This window comes from Heterodontus francisci, chromosome 18 (genome assembly GCF_036365525.1).
Source record: "Heterodontus francisci isolate sHetFra1 chromosome 18, sHetFra1.hap1, whole genome shotgun sequence".
Taxonomy (NCBI): Eukaryota; Metazoa; Chordata; class Chondrichthyes; order Heterodontiformes; family Heterodontidae; genus Heterodontus; species Heterodontus francisci.
Window position 1 is genome coordinate 53,149,273 of NC_090388.1, and position 21,866 is coordinate 53,171,138.

A 21,866-nucleotide genomic window follows, 5' to 3' on the forward strand; every position below is an offset into this window, starting at 1 on the left:
GAGGACAGCTTGGTAACGTCATCGCAACCTGATCAGCAAATCCTTTTATGCCGGGCTGTATGATGTGGAGCCCATTGACAGTAGGGCCTCCCAGTCCTTCCTGTCCTGTTTCTTGGAGATCTTAGATGACAGTATGCGGGAGAGTCTTGACAAGCTGCGAACTCTGGGCGAGCTGACAAAGGCCTTCAGGTCCTTCGAGATGAGTAAAACTCCTGGAAGCGATGGCTTACAGTCGAGTTGTATTCAACTCTGTTGGACTGGATTGACCCAAATCTGCTGGAAGTGTATGAGAGTATGCTTCTGGACAGCAGCATGTCTGAATCCATAAGGAAAGGTATCATCACCCTCATCTACAGGCGAAAGGGGGAGAGGGCAGAAATCAGAAATTGGCAGCCCATCACACTGCTTAATGTGGACTACAAAATTCCGTCTAAGGTCGTCGCCAATCGGTTCAAGTATGCTCTGGAATTGGTGATTTACCCGATCAGACCTGTACTGTACCAGACAGGAAGATCTCTGATAGCCTCGTGCTACTCAATGATACAATCGCCTATGCACAGGACAGGGAAGTGGAGATCTGCCTCAACAGCTTTGACCAGGAGAAGGCTTTTGACCGGATATCATACACCTACATGATGGACATGCTCTCCAAAATGGTGTTTGGCGAAGGAATCCGCAATTCGATTCAACTGCTCCACACAAACATCAGTAGCACATTTTCAATCAATGGGTAGGAATCGGAAAGTTTTCTGATCAAATTTGGAGTCAGACAGGGCTGTCCTCTCTCCCCTGTTTGTTTGCTGTATCGAACCTTTTACTGAATCCATCAGGAAGGATGCGGGCGTAAGAAGGGTGACAATCCCAGGTAGCGGAGGCACTCAGGTCAAAGCCTCTCTGTACATGGACGAGGTCATTGTCTTCTGCTCGGATCTGCTGTCAGTTCGCAGGCTAATGAACATCTGCAATCAATTCGACCTGGCCTCGGGAGCCAACGTAAACCACGGCAAGAGCGAGGCCATATTCTTTGGGAACTGGGCCGACCGATCCTCCAGGCTACCTGAAGGTGCTGGGGATATGGTTCGGTGGGGCTGTGGCAAGCACCAAAAACTGGAAGGAGCGAGCAGCCATGGTGTAGAGAAACTAGGCATGTGGGAGTGATGCTCCCTCTCCATTGCAGGTAAGTACCTGGTCATCAGGTGCGAGATGCTCTCGGGATTGCTGTATGTGGCAAAGGTCTGGCCCATACCCTACACCTGTGCTGTGGCAGTCACCAGAGCCATCTTCTGCTTTATCTGGAGATAAAAAAGGAAGGTGCCACAGGGACACGATGTTCAAAGCTCCAGATAAAGGGGGAAAAACATACCCAACATTGCCCTCATCCTGATGGCTACCTTTGTGTGTGGCTGCATCAAGCTGTGCATAGACCACAGTACACAAACACCAAGTGTCACTATGTGCTGAGGTTCTATCTGTTCCCAGTGTTACGAAGGATGGGTCTGGACACATTGCCGTGGAATGCTCCATTCAGTTGGACGTGCCATACCACCTATCCTTTGTGGAAAAGTCTGTGCAGAAAAACACCTTTGACCACAAGTCTATCAGGCAGTGGTCCGCACGTAACGCCCTCAAAGCCCTGTGGGAAAAGGAGATGGTGGATCCTATTGGATGGTTCCCCAAGCAAACTGGCAAACTCATTTGGTAGAAGGTCTCATCGCCAGAACCTTCAAACAAGCACCAAGACATAGCCTGGCTGGTGTTGAGAAGGGCCCTCCCCATCAGATCCTTCCTGCACGCCCGGAGTCTCACCACCTCCGCACGCTGTCCTCAAGGTGGCTGCAGTGAGGAAGGGACCATCGTGCACCTCCTTCTGGAATGTGCTTTTGCAAAGCAGGTCTTGAAAGAGATGCAGTGGCTTTTGTCGAGGTTCATCCCGTGCAGCTCCGTAGTGCAGAACTCTGTGCTCTACCGGCTGTTCCCAGGACACACACCGAGACAAACATCCACTGCTGCTGGAGGACCATCAACTTGGTGAACGAAGCTCTTTGGACTGCCTGAAACTTGCTGAACTTCCAGTGCAAAGAGTTGTCCACGACCAAGTGTTGCAGACTGACATATTCCAAGGTCAAGGACTACGTGCTGAGGGACGCACTAAAGCTTGGGGCAGCTGTCACAAAGGCTCAATGGGGAAAGGCCACGGTGTATGGTCCTCCTGCCATAATGTACTGTGGGGCTGGAACCCGTGTAAAACCCCTCGGGCTGTATGCACCAGACAGTGTTTTTGATATGTAATGCACATTGTATATAAAATGAAATGGCAAGAGTTGTGAGGCACCTCACGTTCAGTATCGCAAGAAATTGATCTTTTTTGCACGTTCTGAATTCTCCATTATGAATTGTTTTGTAATGTACTTTTTTTTACAAATTTTATGAATAAAGTATATTTTTGGAAAAAAAGAGAGCCCGTTCACCATCCTTAATTGGACGGCGAGTGCGCCCTCTAGCCACTGGCCAATTCAGGCAAAATCGTTGTCGGGTTGCTGATCTGACACAGTGCAGGGCCGGGACCCACATTTGTTGCCGAGGTCGGGGTCCCGACCCAAAATGGAAAATTCTGATGGAAGGTCATGCACCTTAAACATTAACTCTGTTTCTCTCTCCACAGATGACACCTCATCTGCTCAATATTTTCAGCATTCTGAAAGTCCAAATAAACCACATCCAATGGCTCCCCCTCATCAACTCTACTAGTTACATCCTCGAAGAATTCTAGTAGATTTGTCAAGCATGATTTCCCTTTCATAAATCCATGCTGACTCTCCCCGATTCTACCACTGTTCTCTAAGTGCTCTGCTAGAAAATCTTTGATAATGGACTCTAGAATTTTCCCCACTACCGACGTCAGGCTGGTCTATAATTCCCTGCCTTCTCTCCACCTCCCTTTTTAAATAGTGGGGTTACATTAGCTACCCTGCAATCTGTAGGAACTGTTCCAGAGTCTATAGAATCTTGGAAGATGACCACCAATGCATCCACTATTTCTAGGGCCACTTCCTTAAGTAGTCTGGGATGCATACCATCAGGCCCTGGGGATTTATCGGCCTTCAATCCCATCAATTTCCCCAACACCGTTTCTCTACTTATACTGACCAACAGCTGACCAACCAATCACTGTACATCGGGTAGTCAGGTCCGGCATCCCAAGCTGATCACGCAGGTAGCATGTACAAAACAGGGTATAAGAAAGTGTGCTCCGAAGTGTCGGCCAGCTAGCTCAGGACTAGGTGGTCTGATCAACTACTTGGAGAACCGGAAGAGGAGGACTGATCATCTGCTCCGTTCCAACTCTCAGATGAACCTAAGTAACCTTGGGTGCATGAGTATAATCTGTGTTGAAGATAAAATTTTGAAATGTTGAATATACGTGCTATGTAGTCTTGAGTCGTTGATACCCAGAGTAAACCTCCGGACCAGTAATGGGGATAGAATACATGTATATATCACAGACATAAATAAAAAGCTTGTCAGGTATACACTCAAACAAGTTATTTGTCTAACAAACAACTTGCTTGTGATGGTGTTACAAATTTGGGTCTGCCATATCTATCTTCTCAGGTTCCGTGGCATCAGTTGCTCCTGTAAGCTTCTACAGAGTATGGAAGTATGGACTAATAATCTGGAGACATCAGTTCAATTTCCACCATAGCTGTTTGTGAATTTGAATTCAGTTATAAAAAAGCAACGAAATAAATCAGGAAAATAAAGCTAGTAATGGTGACCATAAAGCTATTGGATTGTTATTAAAACACAAATGGTTCACTAATGTCCTTTAGCGAAGGCAACCTGCACTTCTTACCAAGTCTGGCTGATATGCAATTCTAGACCCACAGCAACTCTTAACTGCCCTCTGAAATGTCCTAGCAAGTCACTCAGTTGTATCAAACCACTACAAAGAAGTATAATAAGAATAAAGCTGGATGGGTCACTCAGCTTTGCACTAGGCATTGGATTTGGACACGACAAAGGCACATTCGACCTGCAAAGTCCTCCTCTTTAACATTTGGGGACCTGTGCCAAAGTTGGGAGAGCTGTCCCACTGACTAATCAAGCAACAACCTGACAGTCTTCTACCTACAGAATCATTCTGTTCAGCCAACGTCCCAAACTCTTCCATCACCATACCTGGGTACGTCCTGTCCCATTGGCAGGACAGACCCACCAGATATGGCGGCACAGAAATATACAATCTGGAACGATTGGCCCTGGCAGTTCCCAACATTGCCTCTGGACCCCATGAAGTCTCATGGCATCAGGTCAAAGATGGGTAAGGAAACATCCTGCTGATTACCACCTACTGCCCTCTCTCAGATGATGAGATGATGAACCCGGTAAGGATAGCAAGGGCACAGAATGCACTCTGGGTAGGAGACTTCAATATCTATTGCCAAGGGTGGCTTAGTATCACCACTATTGATCGAACTGGCCAAGTGCTGAACATAAGAACATAAGTAATGGGAGCAGGAGTAGGCTATTTAGCCTTCGAGCTTGCTCCACCATTCAATATGATCATGGCTGATTTTCTACCTCAACTCCACCTTCCAGCACTATCCATATCAGTTAATTTCCTTAGTATCAAAAAATCTATCAATCCCTGTTTTGAATATATTCCACAAGTGAGCATGCACAGCCCTCTGGGGTAGAGAATTCCAAAGATCCACAACCCGTTGATAAAAGGGATGTGGGTGTCCAACTGAGCTTGTGGAGGGAAGAGAAAGAGAAAAAAAACCTACTTGACCTAATCCTCACCAATCTACCTGTCTATCTGTCCATTACAGTATTGGTAGGAGTACCACCACATAGTCCTTATGGAGACTAAGTGCCACCAAGGTTATTCTCCATCATGTAGCACTGCTAACATGCTAAATGGGATAGAACAAAAACAGATCTAGGAGTTCAAAGCTGGGGATTCATGAGAAATTGTGGGCCATCAGCAACAGCAGACTGTATTCCATTGCAATGATGGCTCGGCATATCCCTCATTCTACCATTCCCGTCAAGCCAGTTGATCAACCCTTGCTCATTAAGAAGAAAAGCATGCTAGGAGCAGCACCAGGCGTACCTAAAAATGAGGTGCTGGCCTGGTGAAGCTACAACACAGGGCAACATGCATGTCAAGCAGCAGGAGCAGAAAGCTAAGCAATCCCACTACCAATGGATCAGATTAAAGCTCTGCCATCCTACCACATCAGGTCAATAATGGAACAATTAAATAACTAATGGGATGAGGAGGCTCCATGGACATCCCATCCTCGACAATGTTGGAGTCCAACATGCAAGTGTACAAGTCAAGGCTGAAGGGTTTGCAACTATCTTTAGCCAGAAGTACCAAGTGGATGATCTACCTCAGACTCCTCCTGAGATGCCAGTCTTTGAAAAATTCAATTCTCTCCACACAATACCAAGAAATAGCTGAGCGCACTGGATACAGCAAAGGCTACGGGAGCTGAAAACATCCTGGCTCTAGTGCTGAAGGCCTGTTCTTCAGAACTAGCACTGCCTCTAGTCAAGCTGCAACAACTTGTATTTATATAGTGTCTTTAACATAGTAAAACAAACCAAAGTGCTTCACAGGAGCATTATAAAGCAAATTTGACACTGAACCACATAAGAAGATATTAGGGTAGATAACCCAAAGCTTGGTCAAAGAGGTAGGTTTTAAGGAGCATCTTCAAGGTGGAAAGAAAGGTGGAGAGGTTTAGGGAGGGGATTCCAGTGCTTAGGGCCGTGGCAGCTGAAGGCACACCCACCAATGGTGGAGCAATTAATGTCCGGATGCTCAAGAGGCCAGAATTAGTGGAGTGTAGATATCTCAGAGGAAAATGGAGTGTTTGAGAGAGATGGGAGTGAATTAGTTCAATCTGGCCAATTACCGCCCTATCAGTGTGCTCTCAATCATCAGCAACGTGATGGAAGGAGTTGTCAGCAGTGCTACCAAGTGGCACTTACCAATAACCTGTTCATCGATGCTCAGTTTGAGTTCCACCAGTGCTACTCAGCTTTACACCTCATTGCAGCCTTGGTCCAAACATGAATGAAAGAGTTGAGTTGAATTGAAGAGATGAGATGAGAGTGACCGCCCTTGACATCAATGCAGCATTCAATTGATTAGATTTTTTAGATTAGAGATACAGCACTGAAACAGGCCCTTCGGCCCACCGAGTCTGTGCCGAACATCAACCACCCATTTATACTAATCCTACACTAATCCCATATTCCTACCAAACATCCCCACCCGTCCCTATATTTCCCTACCACCTACCTATACTAGTGACAATTTATAATGGCCAATTTACCTATCAACCTGCAAGTCTTTTGGCTGTGGGAGGAAACCGGAGCACCCGGAGAAAACCCACGCAGACACAGGGAGAACTTGCAAACTCCACACAGGCAGTACCCGGAATCGAACCCGGGTCCCTGGAGCTGTGAGGCTGCGGTGCTAACCACTGCGCCACTGTGCCGCCCCGTGAGTGACCTGAATTTTACCGGCCCCTGGGTGATAGAACAGAGGTGAGGGGACATGCTAGTAAAATAGTGGGGAGCCAGATTGGAACCAGCACAGGGCCAGATCTGGATGTGATGATTAGCATTTTACGGTTCCGTCGGAGGGCCCCCACCACATGGGAAAGCCACCAGCATAGTAGAGGCGGCCTCCTTGCAGCAGCCCAAGGGGCCATTGGAGACAGAGGTTCCAAGGCACAAAGAGGGGGCCATGGGCAGGGAAGGCAGCTCCCCCGGCCCCAACAATCTCCCGGGAAGGGTTTCAGCCCCCTGAATTTTTAATTTTATTTTTAACTGACCTGACCGAGCTCCTGAGGTCTCCTGCCCGCCTCAGCAGTGACCACCTCTCCCAGTGGCACTGCTGAGGCTTCAAAACTGCCAGCCCTCCGATTGGGTTGGCAGTATTAGGAGCCTGACCACAGGCAGCCAATTAGGAGGCCGTCTGTGATAAAATTGCCCTGCTTTTCGCCCCAGCGTCAAGGTCCTGATGCCCACAGTGAAATTCAGGCCACTGTAACAACAATGAGCCCTGTAAAATTGGATAATAGGGATTGTAGGAAAACTCTCCACTGACTGGAGTCATTCCTAGCACAAAGGAAGATGGTTGTGGTTCTTGGACACCAATCATTTCAGCCCCAGGTCATCGCTGCAAGAGTTCCTGAGAATAGTGTCCTAGGCCCAACCATCTTCAGCTGCTTCATTAATGACCTTCCATCATAAGGTCAGAAGTGGGGATGTTCGCTGAGGATTCCACAGTATCCAGATTCATCTGCAATTCCTCAGATAATGAAGCAGTCCATGCTCACATACAGCAAGACCTGGACAACATCTAGGCTTGACTGATAACTGACAAATACCATTCATGCCGCATAAATGCCAGGCAATGACCACCTCCAACAAGCGAGAGTCTAATCACCTCCCTTGACATTCATTAACATTATCATCACTGAATCCCCCACCATCAACATCCTGTGGGTACAAGAGCAGGAGAGAGGCTAGGTATTCTGTGGATAATAACTCACCTCTGGACTCCCCAAAGCACACAACCTACAAGGCAAAAGTCAGGAGTATGACAGAATACTCTCCACTTGCCTGAATGCATGCAGCTCCAACTACAGTCAAGAAACTCAGCAGAATCCAGGACAAAGCAGTTCACTTGTTCAGCACCCTATTCACCACCTAAAACATTAATTCTCTTCATCGTGGCTGGAGTGTGTACCATCTACAAGAAGCACTGCAGTATCGCAGCAAAGCTTTTTTGACAGTACCTCCTAAACCCGTGAACTCTACCACCTAAAAGGATAAGGGTAGTATGAGCATGGGAACACATCACCTCCAAGTCACACACCATCCTGACTTGGACATATATCGCCGTGTCAAAATCCTGGAACTCCCTACCTAGCAGCACTGTGGAGTATCTTCATCATATGGACTATAGTGGTTCAAGAAGGCGGTTCACCACCACCTTCTCAAGGACAACTAGGAATGGGCAATAAATGCTGGAGTTGCCAGTGACGCCCACATCCAGAAATTGAGCAACTGAAAAAAAACAGATTTTAAACTGTAGTCTGAGCAACTCACTTTTATGAGAGTTCTCACACTGCCCGAGCTCTACTCATATAATATCATAACCTGGGGGTGCAACAACAGTACCTCCTTATGACCCGAACACAATATTTCTGCCTTTCACGTGTGTATTTCTTCAATCTCGCTGATAGCATGCTGAACAAATGCTTGGTGCAATGCGGCTTGACATAAATTGTTAAGCTACTTTGTTTCACAGCGTATGTGTACACGGCAACCGTTATGCTCAAATATACTAATTTAATACTCAGAATAACTTATCTTTAGGTAACAAAATGAAATAAAGAGTACATTATACTCCTCCACATTAGTGGTTCATCTCACTTGATCTAAACAAGATAATTTCTGACTATTCTCTCCTGCACTGCAAGATTCTCACAGCCTTTTGTTGACTTATTGTCTTGCAGCAATCTGTTTAGAAAATGTCTGCTGTCTCTCAGTGTTTTCTCTCATTGTTCTCAGCCAGAAAAGGCTAGACTGTCAGACGTCCTGCTGAACACCTGGGACTCCAAATACAATAAACACGAGTCGTTTATCCGTTAATGAAAAAGCTGCAGCATAGTATAAAGAGGAGGAAATAATGACAAAGCTAGCTTATTAGCATCTGAACTACCTATCATCTCGGACTCTTTTTCTGATGTGTGAATAAACTATGTTTTAAAACATCACATTTAAAATATCTCTTTCCAAATCCTTATGGTCAAGAAGTTTCTAAAACATGTCAGATTGTTATGAGTGGGGTCCATCCAGCAGCTAAACATTGCATCCAATTAGCTTCCACTGTTGTTCTTACAAATGTGGCACAAAAATCTTTGCAATTTAATAGAATGAAAAAAAACTTGCATTTATATAGGTTTTTTTTACATCTTTGGGATGTCCAAAAGCACTTCACAACCAATAAATTATTTTTTGAAGAGTAATTACGATTGTCATGTAAGCAAATTTGTGGACTGCAAGGTTACATGAGGTGCAATGAGAGTAAAGACCCATTTAACAGTTTCTGGTGGTCTTTGCTGTGAGTTAGATGTTCACCTGGACATCAGTAGTACTCTCCTACTCTTCCTTGAATAATGCCATTGAATCTTTTATATCCATTTGAAAAAGGCCTTGGTTTAACATCCCATCAGAAGATAAGGCATCCAACAATGCAGCACTCCCTCAGTACTGCATTCTACTCCTGGACTGGGGATCGAACTACCAACCTTCTGACTTAGAGGCAAGAGTGCTACTACTGAGCCAAGTTGATACTTAAAGTTAAAATTTATGCTGACAACCACAATTTGAGGAAATGATTATTATTACAAATAAAAAATGAAAAGGCTACTTATTACAGGACTGTACAAATATATGGTTTAAATAAAATAGCTGATTGTTAAGTCACAGGATATGATATATATACCAGCTACCAATGTTCTTACCTGTTCCATTAAATAAGCAGGTTTTGTGCATTTTGCCCATGAAGAGTTCTAATCCTATAATGGCGTAGATGATAATTACAAACAGCACCAACAAAGCAATGTGTAGCAATGGGACCATGGCCTTGATGATTGAATTTAACACCACCTGCAGGCCTGCAAACACAAATAAGAGGATTTTTTTTTTAGAGAATATGATAATTTTTAAATTGTTGAAATGTCAATGTTAATGGTGAATAGCAAGTAATTCATAAAAGGGTAACTTTAGTTTTTGAATTTGAACTTATTCAGTTAATTCTATGTTTGACTCTTTCAAATTAAATTTCAAAATTGAAAATGTAAGGTGTCTTAATAAATACACTTCCTGATATTTGTAGGAAAGGGGAATGACTTCTGTAATAGTTTTTAATGAGACTTATTTGAAAAAATGTGATGTGATTACAGCATAATCAGGTTTATTTTATGAATTTTGATTAAAAATAATATATTAAAAAAATTTTTTATTTAGAGATACAGCACTGAAACAGGCCCTTCGGCCCACCGAGTCTGTGCCGACCATCAACCACCCATTTATACTAATCCTACACTAATCCCATACTCCTACCACATCCCCACCTTCCCTATATTCCCCTACCACCTACCTATACTAGGGGCAATTTATAATGGCCAATTTACCTATCAACCTGCAAGTCTTTGGCTGTGGGAGGAAACTGGAGCACCCGGCGAAAACCCACGCAGTCACAGGGAGAACTTGCAAACTCCACACAGGCAGTACGCAGAATTGAACCCGGGTCACTGGAACTGTGAGACTGCGGTGCTAACCACTGCACCACTGTGCCGCCCTGTAACAACAATACTAAAAAGTACCTGAGTAAGGGGCATGGTATTGGAATTTGGGGCGAAACTAGGTATATTGACCTTCTGCCCCATTTAGACTAATCCTTTAAATTATGGTAGGCTGATCTTCTGCCTCCCTACATCAAGGGGGCATATGGGAGATCCCAGGTTTCCCTGGAAAATTGAAACCTTTATGTCCTTAAAACACCTTCATAGAATTCATGCCATCTTAAAGCTGGCACGAGTCCCTTTCAGAATTTCTGGTAGGCCAAATGTTTACTAGTATACTGTGATCAATCTTGGAAGGAATTTGGATGAGTTTTCTGGCCTGCGGCTAGGGTGGGTGGTGTGGACCCTCAGGGATATCAGGACCAAAATTTTCAAATTATTTATAATCTTGATTAAACTTATTTTTAAAGCTCAAGATAATAAATACATATACAAAGACATGCTAATATGCAATTTTACAAACTACTTACCTACTCTCTGAAAAATTATGTCATTGCAACAGATTACTTGTATGAAAGATGTAGAAATGTTTCGTAATTCACCTACACTAGCAAAACACTTCTGAATCCCACAGTCCCACATCACCCAAAACATATTAGTTTATTGTATCAGCTTAACAGTATTGCTATTTTGAAGAATGTATATTTGAATGTTGGGTGGAAGATTAATCACACAAGAATAAGCAAGACATATGTTGAGGACCATGTGAGTTCTCCACACATCAGAGGAAGGGGCTGGTTGAATCAAAAGTAGGTCCACAGCAGACCATTCAGGATGCTTCCACAACTATTGCATTCAGTAGTGTACCTTATAAGTATAAGAGAGCAGAAATATCATGGCACACTTGTTTACAAATCACAAGGGATAGGCGCAGCAGCACAGCACAATAAATGTACAGAACATCCTCATTATTTTCAATAAAGATATAACACATCACCTTAAACTTCAGTCACCCGTTTACTTTCACAAAGTATAGTTTTCACTGTTGAGGAATGGTCATTAAACAAATGTCAAAAGAAGTATGAAGGTCAACCATAAGGAAGAAAAGACTGAATCAAAGCCTAGTCAGCCTATACTGCTCCAGCTAGCCCCTCATCGTCATCCTCCTCTTTGTCCTGCTTGTCTTTTCTCATGATTCATTACTGCTCACCTTTCACAAATCCATGCTTACCATTGTGATGCTGATGTTGTGCAACACACAGCAAAACTCGAGCATTTTGCCACCTGTGTCTTCAGTATACTGTAAAACAGTACCTGTGGTCAATCAAATACTGGAAATATTGTTTCAGTGCATAATGCATCTTGACTATGTTCCTTGAACATGCATTGTTGTATCTTTTTGCTGGGGAAGGATTATGGGGACTACATAGCCCTGTCGGCCATGTTGAGCTGGTAACTCATATTGTCAAGAATCAAGCTGACCAACTTATCTTCACCCTGGAATAAGTGGAGAACCTATGGCTCCTTTTGCAAGCCCTTCCTGGAAACCATGCATGCACATGTATAACTCTTCAGCAGTGGTCACAGACTATTTGAATTTTCATCAATGATATTCCTTTCTGTCAATAAACTTCATGAAATCTTGCACGCTTCTTTGAATTTCCACATGGAAACATTTGATCATTCAATGTCACCATGTACCCTAGAAATGCCTCATCTTTCAAAAATATGCTGTGTCTCTCCTGCTGCAGCATGCCAGGGCAGATTTTCCTCCACCATGAGCTTGGGGGATGCTCAGTTCCCAGGCACAGCAAAGATCAGTGTCAAAACCAGTTACATTAGGATTTTTGGGCTTCCCAGAATGCAACATCACTGTGGCTTCACCTGAAGTAGATGCAGACCTAGCATGTCTATTATAATAAGGCAATCGGATGTTTCCCAGTCTTACACTTCACTTTTCTCTCATTCCCCTTTTGGAAACCCAGGTAGATGGGTCCCTGTCAAATCTTTGTGGTGGAGCTTGCGCCAAGACATTCCACAGATCATAGGGGCCCATGGCAGGTGACAAAGGTTTAATGTATGCAGCTGGCAAGTCTTTGCTTTTTCTCTTCAGGGTGATCTATGAGCCTTGGAGTCTCTTTACTATTGCTTTACAACAGTGGCCCTGATACCGGCTGCCAGGAATATAGCTGAAGGTCAGTCCTACTGCCAATCCCATGCATGGCCCTGCCAGGGTTTGGGCCTGTGCCAACAGTGAGCAAAAAGCCTAATACTGAAAATTCATGGGCATCTCTCCCCCGTAAACACACAGCTTTGGTACGTGGCTTCCATCAAGTAACCAGTTAGGAAATAAGTTCTCGCATCTGTGAATTGCAACAGTGAAGAACAAAAGAAATAGGAGCAGGAATAGGCCATTCAGCCCCTCAAGCCTGCCCCGCCATTCAATAAGATCATGGCTGATCTGTCCCAGGCCTCAACTCCTCGAGATTTCAAAAATCTATCTACCTCCTCCTTAAATACATTTAGTGACCTAGCCTCCACAACTCTCTGAGGCAGAGAATTCCAGAGATTCACTCCCCTTTGAGAGAAGAAATTCCTTCGCATCTCAGTTTTAAATGGGTGTCCCCTTATTCTGTAACTATGTCCCCTAGTTCGAGATTCCCCCACGAGTGGAAACATCTTCTCAACATCTACCCTGTCAAGCCCCCTTAAATTCTTATATGTTTCTATAAGATCACCTCTCATTCTTCTAAACTCCAATGAATAAAGGCGTAGCCTGTTTAGCCGTTCTTGATAAGACAACCCCTTCATCCCAGGAATGAGCCTAGTGAACCTTTTCTGAACTGCCTCCAATGCTAGTATATTCTTCTTTAAATACGGGGACCAAAACTGTACGCAATGCTCCAGGTGTCGCCTCATCAACACCCTGTACAGTTGTAACAAGACTTCCCTATTTTTAAACTCTAACCCCCTCACAATGAAGACCAAAATTCCATTTGCCTTCCTAATTACTTGCTGCACCTGCATGCTAACCTTTTGTGTTTCATGCACAAGAACATCCATATCCCTCTGTACTGCAGTATTTTGTAGTCTTTCTCCATCTAAATAATAATCTGCTTTTTATTCTTCCTACCAAAGTGGATTACCCACACTTTCCCACATTGAATACCATCTGCCAAGTTTTTGCCCACTCACTTAACCTATCTATATCCCTTTGCAGATTCTTTGTGTCCTCATCACAACATGTCTTCCCACCTATTTTTGTATCATCAGCAAATTTGGATACACTACACTCTGTCCCTTCCTCTAAGTCATGAACATAGATAGTAAATAGTTGAGGCTCTAGGACCGATCCTTGTGGCACCCCACTAGTTACGACTTTCCAACCTGAAAACGACCCATTGATCCCGACTCTCTGCCTTCTGTGTGTTAGCCAGTCCTCAATCCATGCCAACACATTACCCCCAATACCCTGAGCTCTTATTTTGTGCAATAACCTTTTATGTGGCACCTTATCAAATGCCTTCTGAAAATCCAAATATACGACATCTACTGGTTCCCCTTTATCCACTCTGCTTGTTATATCCTCAAAGAACTCTAACAAATTTGTCAAACATGATTTCACTTTCATAAAACCATGTTGACTCTGTTTGATTGCATTATGTTTTTCTAAATGTCCTGCTATTTCTACCTTAACAATGGACTCTAGCATTTTCCCAATGACTGATGTTAACCTAACTGGTCTGTAGTTTCCTGAAGCTCAAACTAACTGATCCTCGCCAAGTCTTATGCTGTGGCCCAAAAAATAGTCTGACAGAAAAAATAGTAGATTGCTGGTATTACTTTTACCACAACAGGAAGTTGTGTTCCCTATTGGTTGTGGATTTGGATTCAAGAAATAGCACAATTCATCTATAAGTTCCTTCGTGAAGCATAGATTTCTTACATTTTACTCCCTGGTGATGTTTAGTTTTACCTTCTCCTTTCGAAACAATGTCTGGGGTAGTGGTTGATCCTACCAATACTATAGCCTCTTATAGCACCTCTGCCACTCATTCTGCTCCTCTTTTTCCAAAATATCTGCAAAGATTTGTTGATACACCCTATTGTAGAATGTTGAGTCACTCGCACTCAATATCAAACTGTTACAACCAGGTGAGAAGAGGTCTCGGGGTTCCCTCTCAGCCTTTGGTTTAACCGTAACAAGGTTTAATTTTAAAACACCCTGTTTTTAGTTTCCCCTTAGTGAATCCTTGTTCACTGCTCCAATAGTAAGGCAAATAAATCAGACAGGTTTCCTTAGATTTAAACAAGAAAGGTAGAAGTTTATTAATCTTAAACTCTAATCTGGTTAATGACTACGAATATGCGACGCGACCACGCTAGTATGCATACACGATAAACATACACGCAGATAAAGGCAGAAAAAGTAGAAAGAAAAAAGGGGAACAGTTTGAGGCAATATCTGTTAGCTTTTACTGCCCTTTAAGTTCAATGTGGAGTCTTTGGTTGCTGGTAAATCCCGCTGTTCGTTGGGCCCAGTTCACGCTTCAACTTGTTTCAATGTCGGAGTCTTATCTCTCTTGAGGTTTATATGTCTTCCGTGGGTCCGGTAGCATGGGAGAAAGCAAGAGAGTGAAACAGCCAGGCGCGAGACTTGCTTGATCCAGCTTCAGTTGAAAAGCTGCCTTCTGAATTCAAACTGTCCTGTGGCTACTACAAAAAACCTAGACCAGCCAGTTAGTCATGTGACCAGTTGGTTTAACCAGTCCTGGCTTTGTGGATTGTATCATCTTAACAGGCCCTGGAATGCGCTTCTTTACATCTTCAATGTCTGGTGATCAAAATCCATTTGAGTTAATTGGAGCAGGGAATAGTCCTTTGTCTCCACAAGCAACGTCTCTTAGTATGCAAATGTCCTTGCAGCCCAGTGTCTGGTGATCTTCAAGCAAGTCATTTCTTCACTCCAGCAACAGTTTAAAATCAATGTTCATATGACAAAATTAATAAGCCTCATTCTTGGCAGGTGGGGGTCTGCATGACAAAACATAAATGGGATATCAGAGGTCAGATGCGTGGAAGCAGAAACATGAAATCTTAGGAAGTTTTGAGGTAAAACCAAAGGAGCAGATAGAAACTTTCTCCATATCTGATCCTTCCTGTGCCGAGGAAATCTTAATGAAACCGGCAAAAATGTTCATCTTGCAAAGCACATTGCCGGAGAGAGTTTTATCTCATGCTCAATGCTCGCAAAGCTATTTTGTAATGCGTGAAAATTATTTTTTTGGAACATATATAGTGGAATCTTCTTTATCCACTTTCTCCATAATGGTGGGGAGGGGCAGGGGGAATCTGCTTAACTGCTAGCAAATGTAAATTAACAATATAGCCAAGAGTTCTCAAATTACACAGCTACTTCGAACTTGTGAACGTTACACCTATTCCAATCCAGCTCCTTTATTCCTGCCAGCAAGATTAGCTGGTACTGCAACTTGTAATCGATTAGTTGATCTGTTGATTCAGTTTCCCTCCATCCCCGCAAGACTCTTCCAGATCCAGGGGAGCTGGCCAAAAATGCAGCCTTGGCACTAATCACAAACCCCAATTGCAGATAAGAAAATAGGAACATAGGAGCAGGAGTAGGCCATTCAGCCCATCAAGCCTGCCCTCCCATTCAATATGATCATGGCTGATCTTCCACTTCAATGCCTTTTTCCCACACTATCCTCATATCCCTTTATGTCATTTGTATTTAGAAATCTGTAAATCTCTGCTTTAAACATACTTAATGACTCAGCTTCCACAGCCCTCTGGGGTAGAGAATTCCAAAGATTCACAACCCTCTGAGTAAATAAATTTCTCCTCATCCCTGTCCTATATGGCTTTGCCCTTATTTTGAAATCATGTCCCCTGGTTCTGGACTCCCCAACCAGGGGAAATATCTTAGCTGCATCTACTCTGTCTATCCCTTGAAGTATTTTGTAGGTTTCAATGAGATCAACTCTCATTCTTCAAAACTAGAGAATACAGGCCCAGTTTCCCCAATCTCTCTTCATAGGACAATTCCACCATCCCAGGAACAAGTTTGGTGAACCTTCGTTGCACTCTCTCTTTGGCAAGAATATCCTTCCTAAGGTAAGGGGACCACAACGGCACACAGTACTCCAGGTGCGGTCTAACCAAGGTTGTATACAATTGAAGCAAGACTTCACAACTGCACTCAAATCCTCTAACAATAAAGGCTAACATACCATTAGCCTTCTTAATTATTTGCTGCACCTGCATGTTAGCTTTCAGTGACTTATTGACAAGGACACCCAGGTCCCTTTGTACATCTACACTTTCTAATCACTGACATTGAAGAAATACTCTGCACATCTGTTCCTCCTACTAAAGTGGATAACCTCATATTTTTCCACAATATACTCCATCTGCCACGTTCTTGCCCACTCACTAAGTCTGTCCAAATCCCCTTGAAGCCGCTTTGCATCTTCCTCACAACGCACATTCCCACCCAGTTTTGTGTCATCTGTGAACTTGGTAATACTACATTTGGTCCCCACATCCAAATCATTGATATATATTGTGAACAGCTGGGGCCCAAGCACTGATCGCTGCGGTACCCCACCTGTCACAGCCTGCCAACGTGAGAATGACCTGTTTATTCCTACTCTCTGTTTTCTGCCTGTTAACCAATGCTTAATCAATGCCAGTGAGGGACTTTATCAAAAGCCTTTTGAAAATCCAAGTATACAACGTCCACCAACTCCCCTTTATCAATTCTGTTAGTAACATCCTCAAAAAACACCAACAGGTTCATCAAACATGATTTCCCAAAAGGAACATAGGAAGATAGGAACAGGAGTAGGCCATTCAGCCCCTCAAGCCTGTCCCGCCATTCAATGAGATCATGGCTGATCCGTGGCCTAACTCCATATACATGCCTTTGGCCCATATCCCTTAATACCTGTGCTTAACAGAAATCTATCTATCTCAGATTTAAAATTAACAACTGTTCTAGCTTCAACTGCTGTTTGTGGGAGAAAGTTCCAAACCTCTACCACTCTTTGCATGAAGAAGTGCTTCCTAACATCTCTCCTGAATGGTCTGGTCCTAATCTTTAGACTATGCCCCCTAGTTTTAGAATCTCCAATCACTGGAGATAGTTTATCGTTATCTAGACTGTCTTTTCCTGTTAATATCTTGAAGACCTCAATCAGATCACCCCTTAACCTTCTAAATTCTAGCGAAAACAGGCCTAATTTGTGCAATCTCTCATCATAAATTAACCCCTGTAGACCAGATATCATTCTTGTAAACCTACGTTGCACTCCCTCCAAGGCCAATATATCTTTCCTAAGGTGTGATGCCCAGAACTGCTCACAGTAGTCCAACTGGGGTCTAACCAGGGTTTTGTGCAGCTGCAGCATAACCTCTGTGTCTTTATACTCCAATCCTCTAGATATAAAGGCTAGCATTCCATTAGCCTTTTTGATTATTTTCTAGACTTGCTCGTGCCATTTTAAAGATCGATGCACCTGAACCCCCAAGTCTCTTTGGACATCCACTGTACTTAACCTCTTCCCATTTAGAAAGTTCCCTGCTCTATCCTTTTTCAGTCCAAAATGGATAATCTCACACTTGCCCGCATTGAAATCCATCTGCCACAGTTTTACCCACTCACCGAGTCTGTCAATATCTCTTTGCAATTTTATGCTATCATCTGGACTGTCTACAATGCTGACTAACTTTGTATCATCAGCAAATTTGGATATATGACTTACTATGCCATCATCCAAGTCGTTAATGAATAATGTGAATAATTGAGACCCCAACACAGATCCCTGTGGGACACCACTAGTCAGATCCTGCCAATCAGAGTACTTACCCATTATCCCCATTCTCTGTCGCTTACCACTCAACCAACTTCCTAACCATGTCAATAATTTGCCCTCAACTTCATGGGCTTCGACCTTAGTTAACAGTCTCTTATGTGGGACATTATCAAATGCCTTCTGGAAGTCCATATAAATAACATCCATAGACATTCCCTTGTCCACTACCTTAGTCACCTCTTCAAAAAATTCAATGAGATTTGTCAGGCATAACCTTCCCGTCATGAATCCATGCTGGCTGTCCCTGATTAACACAAATTTTTCTCGGTGTTCAGTCACCCTATTCTTGATTATAGACTCCAGCAACTTGCTCACCACAGATGTCAGGCTAACTGGTCTGTAATTTCCTTGGTTCCCCCTTTCACCCTTCTTAAAAAGTGAAGTGACATGTACAACTTTCCAATCCAGAGGGACCACTCCTGAATCTAGGGAACTCTGAAAGACAATAGTTAGGGCATCTACAATGTGCTCCCCTGCTTCCTTTAACACCGTCGGATGGAAACCATCAGGACCTGGGAATTTCTCACTCTTTAGTTCCACTAATTTCCTTGTTACTGATGTTTTACTTACGTTAATTGTATTAAGTTCCTGTCCCCTATCGGCTATTAATTTTTTCGGGACCTCCAGCAAGTTATTCTCCTTTTCAACTGTAAATACCAAGGCAAAGTAATTGTTCAACATGTCTGCCATTTCCCCATTATCAATGACAATATCTCCATTTTCAGCTTTTAGTGGGCCGACATTGCTCTTGGCCACCTGCTTTCCCTTATGTAACTATAACATTTCTTCTTATTGATTTTGATGTCCCTTGCAAGTTTCCTTTCATAATCTCTTTTAGTAGCTCTTATAAGCTGCTTTGTGACCCTTTGCTGGTCTTTGCATCAATCCCATTCGGTCTGATCTGTGCTGCGTTTTGCATTTTTGTAAGCTCTTTCTTTTTGTTTTATGCTATCCCGAATCTCTTTAGTTGTCCATGGCTGTTTTTTCTGTAAAGTGGAGCTTTTACCCCCCGGGGGTATATATACTTGCTCTGTATTTCATTAAATGTGTCTTTAAACATTCTCCACTGTTCTTCAGTTGTTTGACCCATTAACAGATCTACCCAGTTTACCGTGAACAGTCTCTGTCTCATCCCGGTAAAGTCAGCCTTACCCAAGTCTAAAATTCTAGTAGCTGATTCGTGCTTTTCACTTTCAAACGCTACCTTGAATTCGATCATGTTGTGATCACTATTTGATAAATGTTCACACACAGTTAGGTTACTAATTAAATTTGGCTCATTACTCATAACTAAATCTAATATTGCCTGTCCCCTTGTTACATCTAGGACATATTGCTGTAGGAAACTATCCCAGACACATTCCAAAAATTCACTACCTTTCTGACAGGTGCTCGTCTGCCTCTCCCAATCTATGTGTAAGTTAAAATCCACATTAATACTACTCTGCCTTTGTTACACACTTGCCTAATTTGTGCATTTATACAATCTAACACCTCAGAACTGCTACCAGGGGGTTTATACACAACACCTATTACAGTTTTAGATCCTTTTCTGTTCCTCAATTCCACCCAGAAGGTCTCCACTGGATGCTTTCCCCTCATTATATCCTCCCTCACCAATGAGGTGATATTATTTCTAATCAGTAAGGCTACTCCACCCACTCTGCCATTTTCCCTGTCCCTCCTGTAAACTTTATAACCAGGTATATTTAGTTCCCAGTCCCGACCATCCTGCAGCCATGTCTCCGCAATGGCCACCACATCATAATCTTCCATTTGAATTTGCGCCTGCAGCTCATCTAGTTTATTCCTTACACTCTGTGCATTTGTATATAGAATTCTTATTTGGGCTATACCCCCTAACCTGTCCCTCAGCACTGATGCTTTATTCGCTCGTTTATTATTTCTCTCTTCTGGTTTAACCAGTATACTTCTTGCAGTTTGGTAACAATCAGCCTCACCACTAACCTGCACTCCTACCTTCTCCTTTAACTTCCTGTTTTTCCATGCAACTGAACCCTCCCCACCCCCCCACCCCCACTATTTAGTTTAAAGCCCTATCTACAGCCCTAGTTATGCGATTCGCCAGGACTCTGGTCCCAGCATGATTCAGGTGGAGCCCGTCCCATCGGAACAGCTCCCTCCTTCCCCAGTACTGGTGCTAATGTCCCACGAATTCGAAACCCATTTCTCCCACACCAATCTTTGAGCCACGCATTTACCTCTTTAATCTTATTGACCCTTTGCCAATTTGCTTGTGGCTCAGGTCGTAATCCGGAGATTATTACCTTTTTGGTTCTGCTTTTTAATTTAGCCCCAAGCTGCTCATATTCCCTCAGCAGAACATCTAACCTCGTTCTCCCTATATCGTTGGTACCGTTAGACCACGTCAACTGGATCTTTCCCCTCCCACTCCGAGTTCCTCTGCAACCCAGTTGAGATATCCCGCACCCTGGCACCAGGTAGGCAACAGAGCCTTTGGGACTCTCGATCCTGGCCACAGAGAACAGTGTCTATGCCCTTAATTATACTATCCCCGATTACGACTACATTTCTCTTTTCTCCCCCCACTTGAATGGCTCCCTGTACCACTGTGCTGTGGTCAGTTTGCTCATCCTGTCTACAGTCCCTGCTTTTGTCCACAGAGGGAGCAAGAATCTCGAACCTGTTGGACAAGGACAACGGCTGAGACTCCTGCAGCACTACCTCCTAGATCCCTCTACCTGCCTCACTCATAGTCACACCCTCCTGTCCTTGACCACTGGCCGAATTCAAGGTAGTTAATCTAAGGGGTGTAACTGCCTCCTGAAACACAGTGTCCAGGTAACTCTCCCCCTCCCTGATGTGTCGCAGTTGTCCAAAGCTCAGACTCCAGCTCATCAACTCTGAGCCGGAGTTCCTCGAGCAGCCAACACTTGCTACAGATGTGTTCACCAGGAACTACAATGGGGTCCACCAGCTCCCACATCATGCAGGTGCAACAGATCACCTGGCCCTGCATCTCTATTTTATATAATTAGATTTTAATTTGTTATTTAAATTTCTGACTGGTCTTTAGTTTTTTTTTAAACCGCTTTAGTCTTTAGTTTATATACTTATAAATCAATCAAGTCTTACTCTATGTTGATTCAATTAAATTAAATTAAAAACTTACCTGAATACTGACCCCAGCTGCTCTCTGTTTCCCTGCTCTCACTGTTCAATGTGATGTCACTCTGATGTCACTTTTCGATTTTTTTTTTTCCCCCACTGCTTGGGCTCCGCTCCTCTCTGCCTCTCTCCCACACAGGTTTTTGGCGTGTTTTTTTATACCTCCAGTCCTGCTGCTCCTCTGGTTCCGTTCCTGTCTCTCTCCCACACAGGTTTTTGGCACGCTTTTTATACCTCCGGTCCTGCTGCTCCTCGGGTTCCGCTCCTCTCTGCCTTATAAATCCATGTTGACTATGCCCAATCAGATCATTATTATCCAAGTGTCCATTTATCACATCATTTTCCTAACAACTGATGTAAGGCTAACAGGTCTGTAATTCCCTGTTTTCTATCACCCTCCTTTCTTAAATAGTGGAGTGACATTTGCAACCTTCCAATCAGCAGGAACCACTCCAGAATCTAGAGAATTCTGGAAGATGAT

The 21,866-nt window shown here is 43.5% G+C and overlaps 1 protein-coding gene across 2 annotated transcripts in view; it reads right to left on the minus strand.

Annotated features, from left to right (window-relative positions):
• The window catches only part of cacna1c (calcium channel, voltage-dependent, L type, alpha 1C subunit), a 1,113,964-nt gene that overhangs the window by 558,748 nt on the left and 533,350 nt on the right, over positions 1 to 21,866 (minus strand). For both annotated transcript variants that reach the window (XM_068050762.1, XM_068050758.1), the window contains one exon: positions 9,558 to 9,710. In XM_068050762.1, the coding sequence (XP_067906863.1) occupies positions 9,558 to 9,710 (153 nt within the window). The remainder of the gene's footprint in view (positions 1 to 9,557; positions 9,711 to 21,866) is intronic.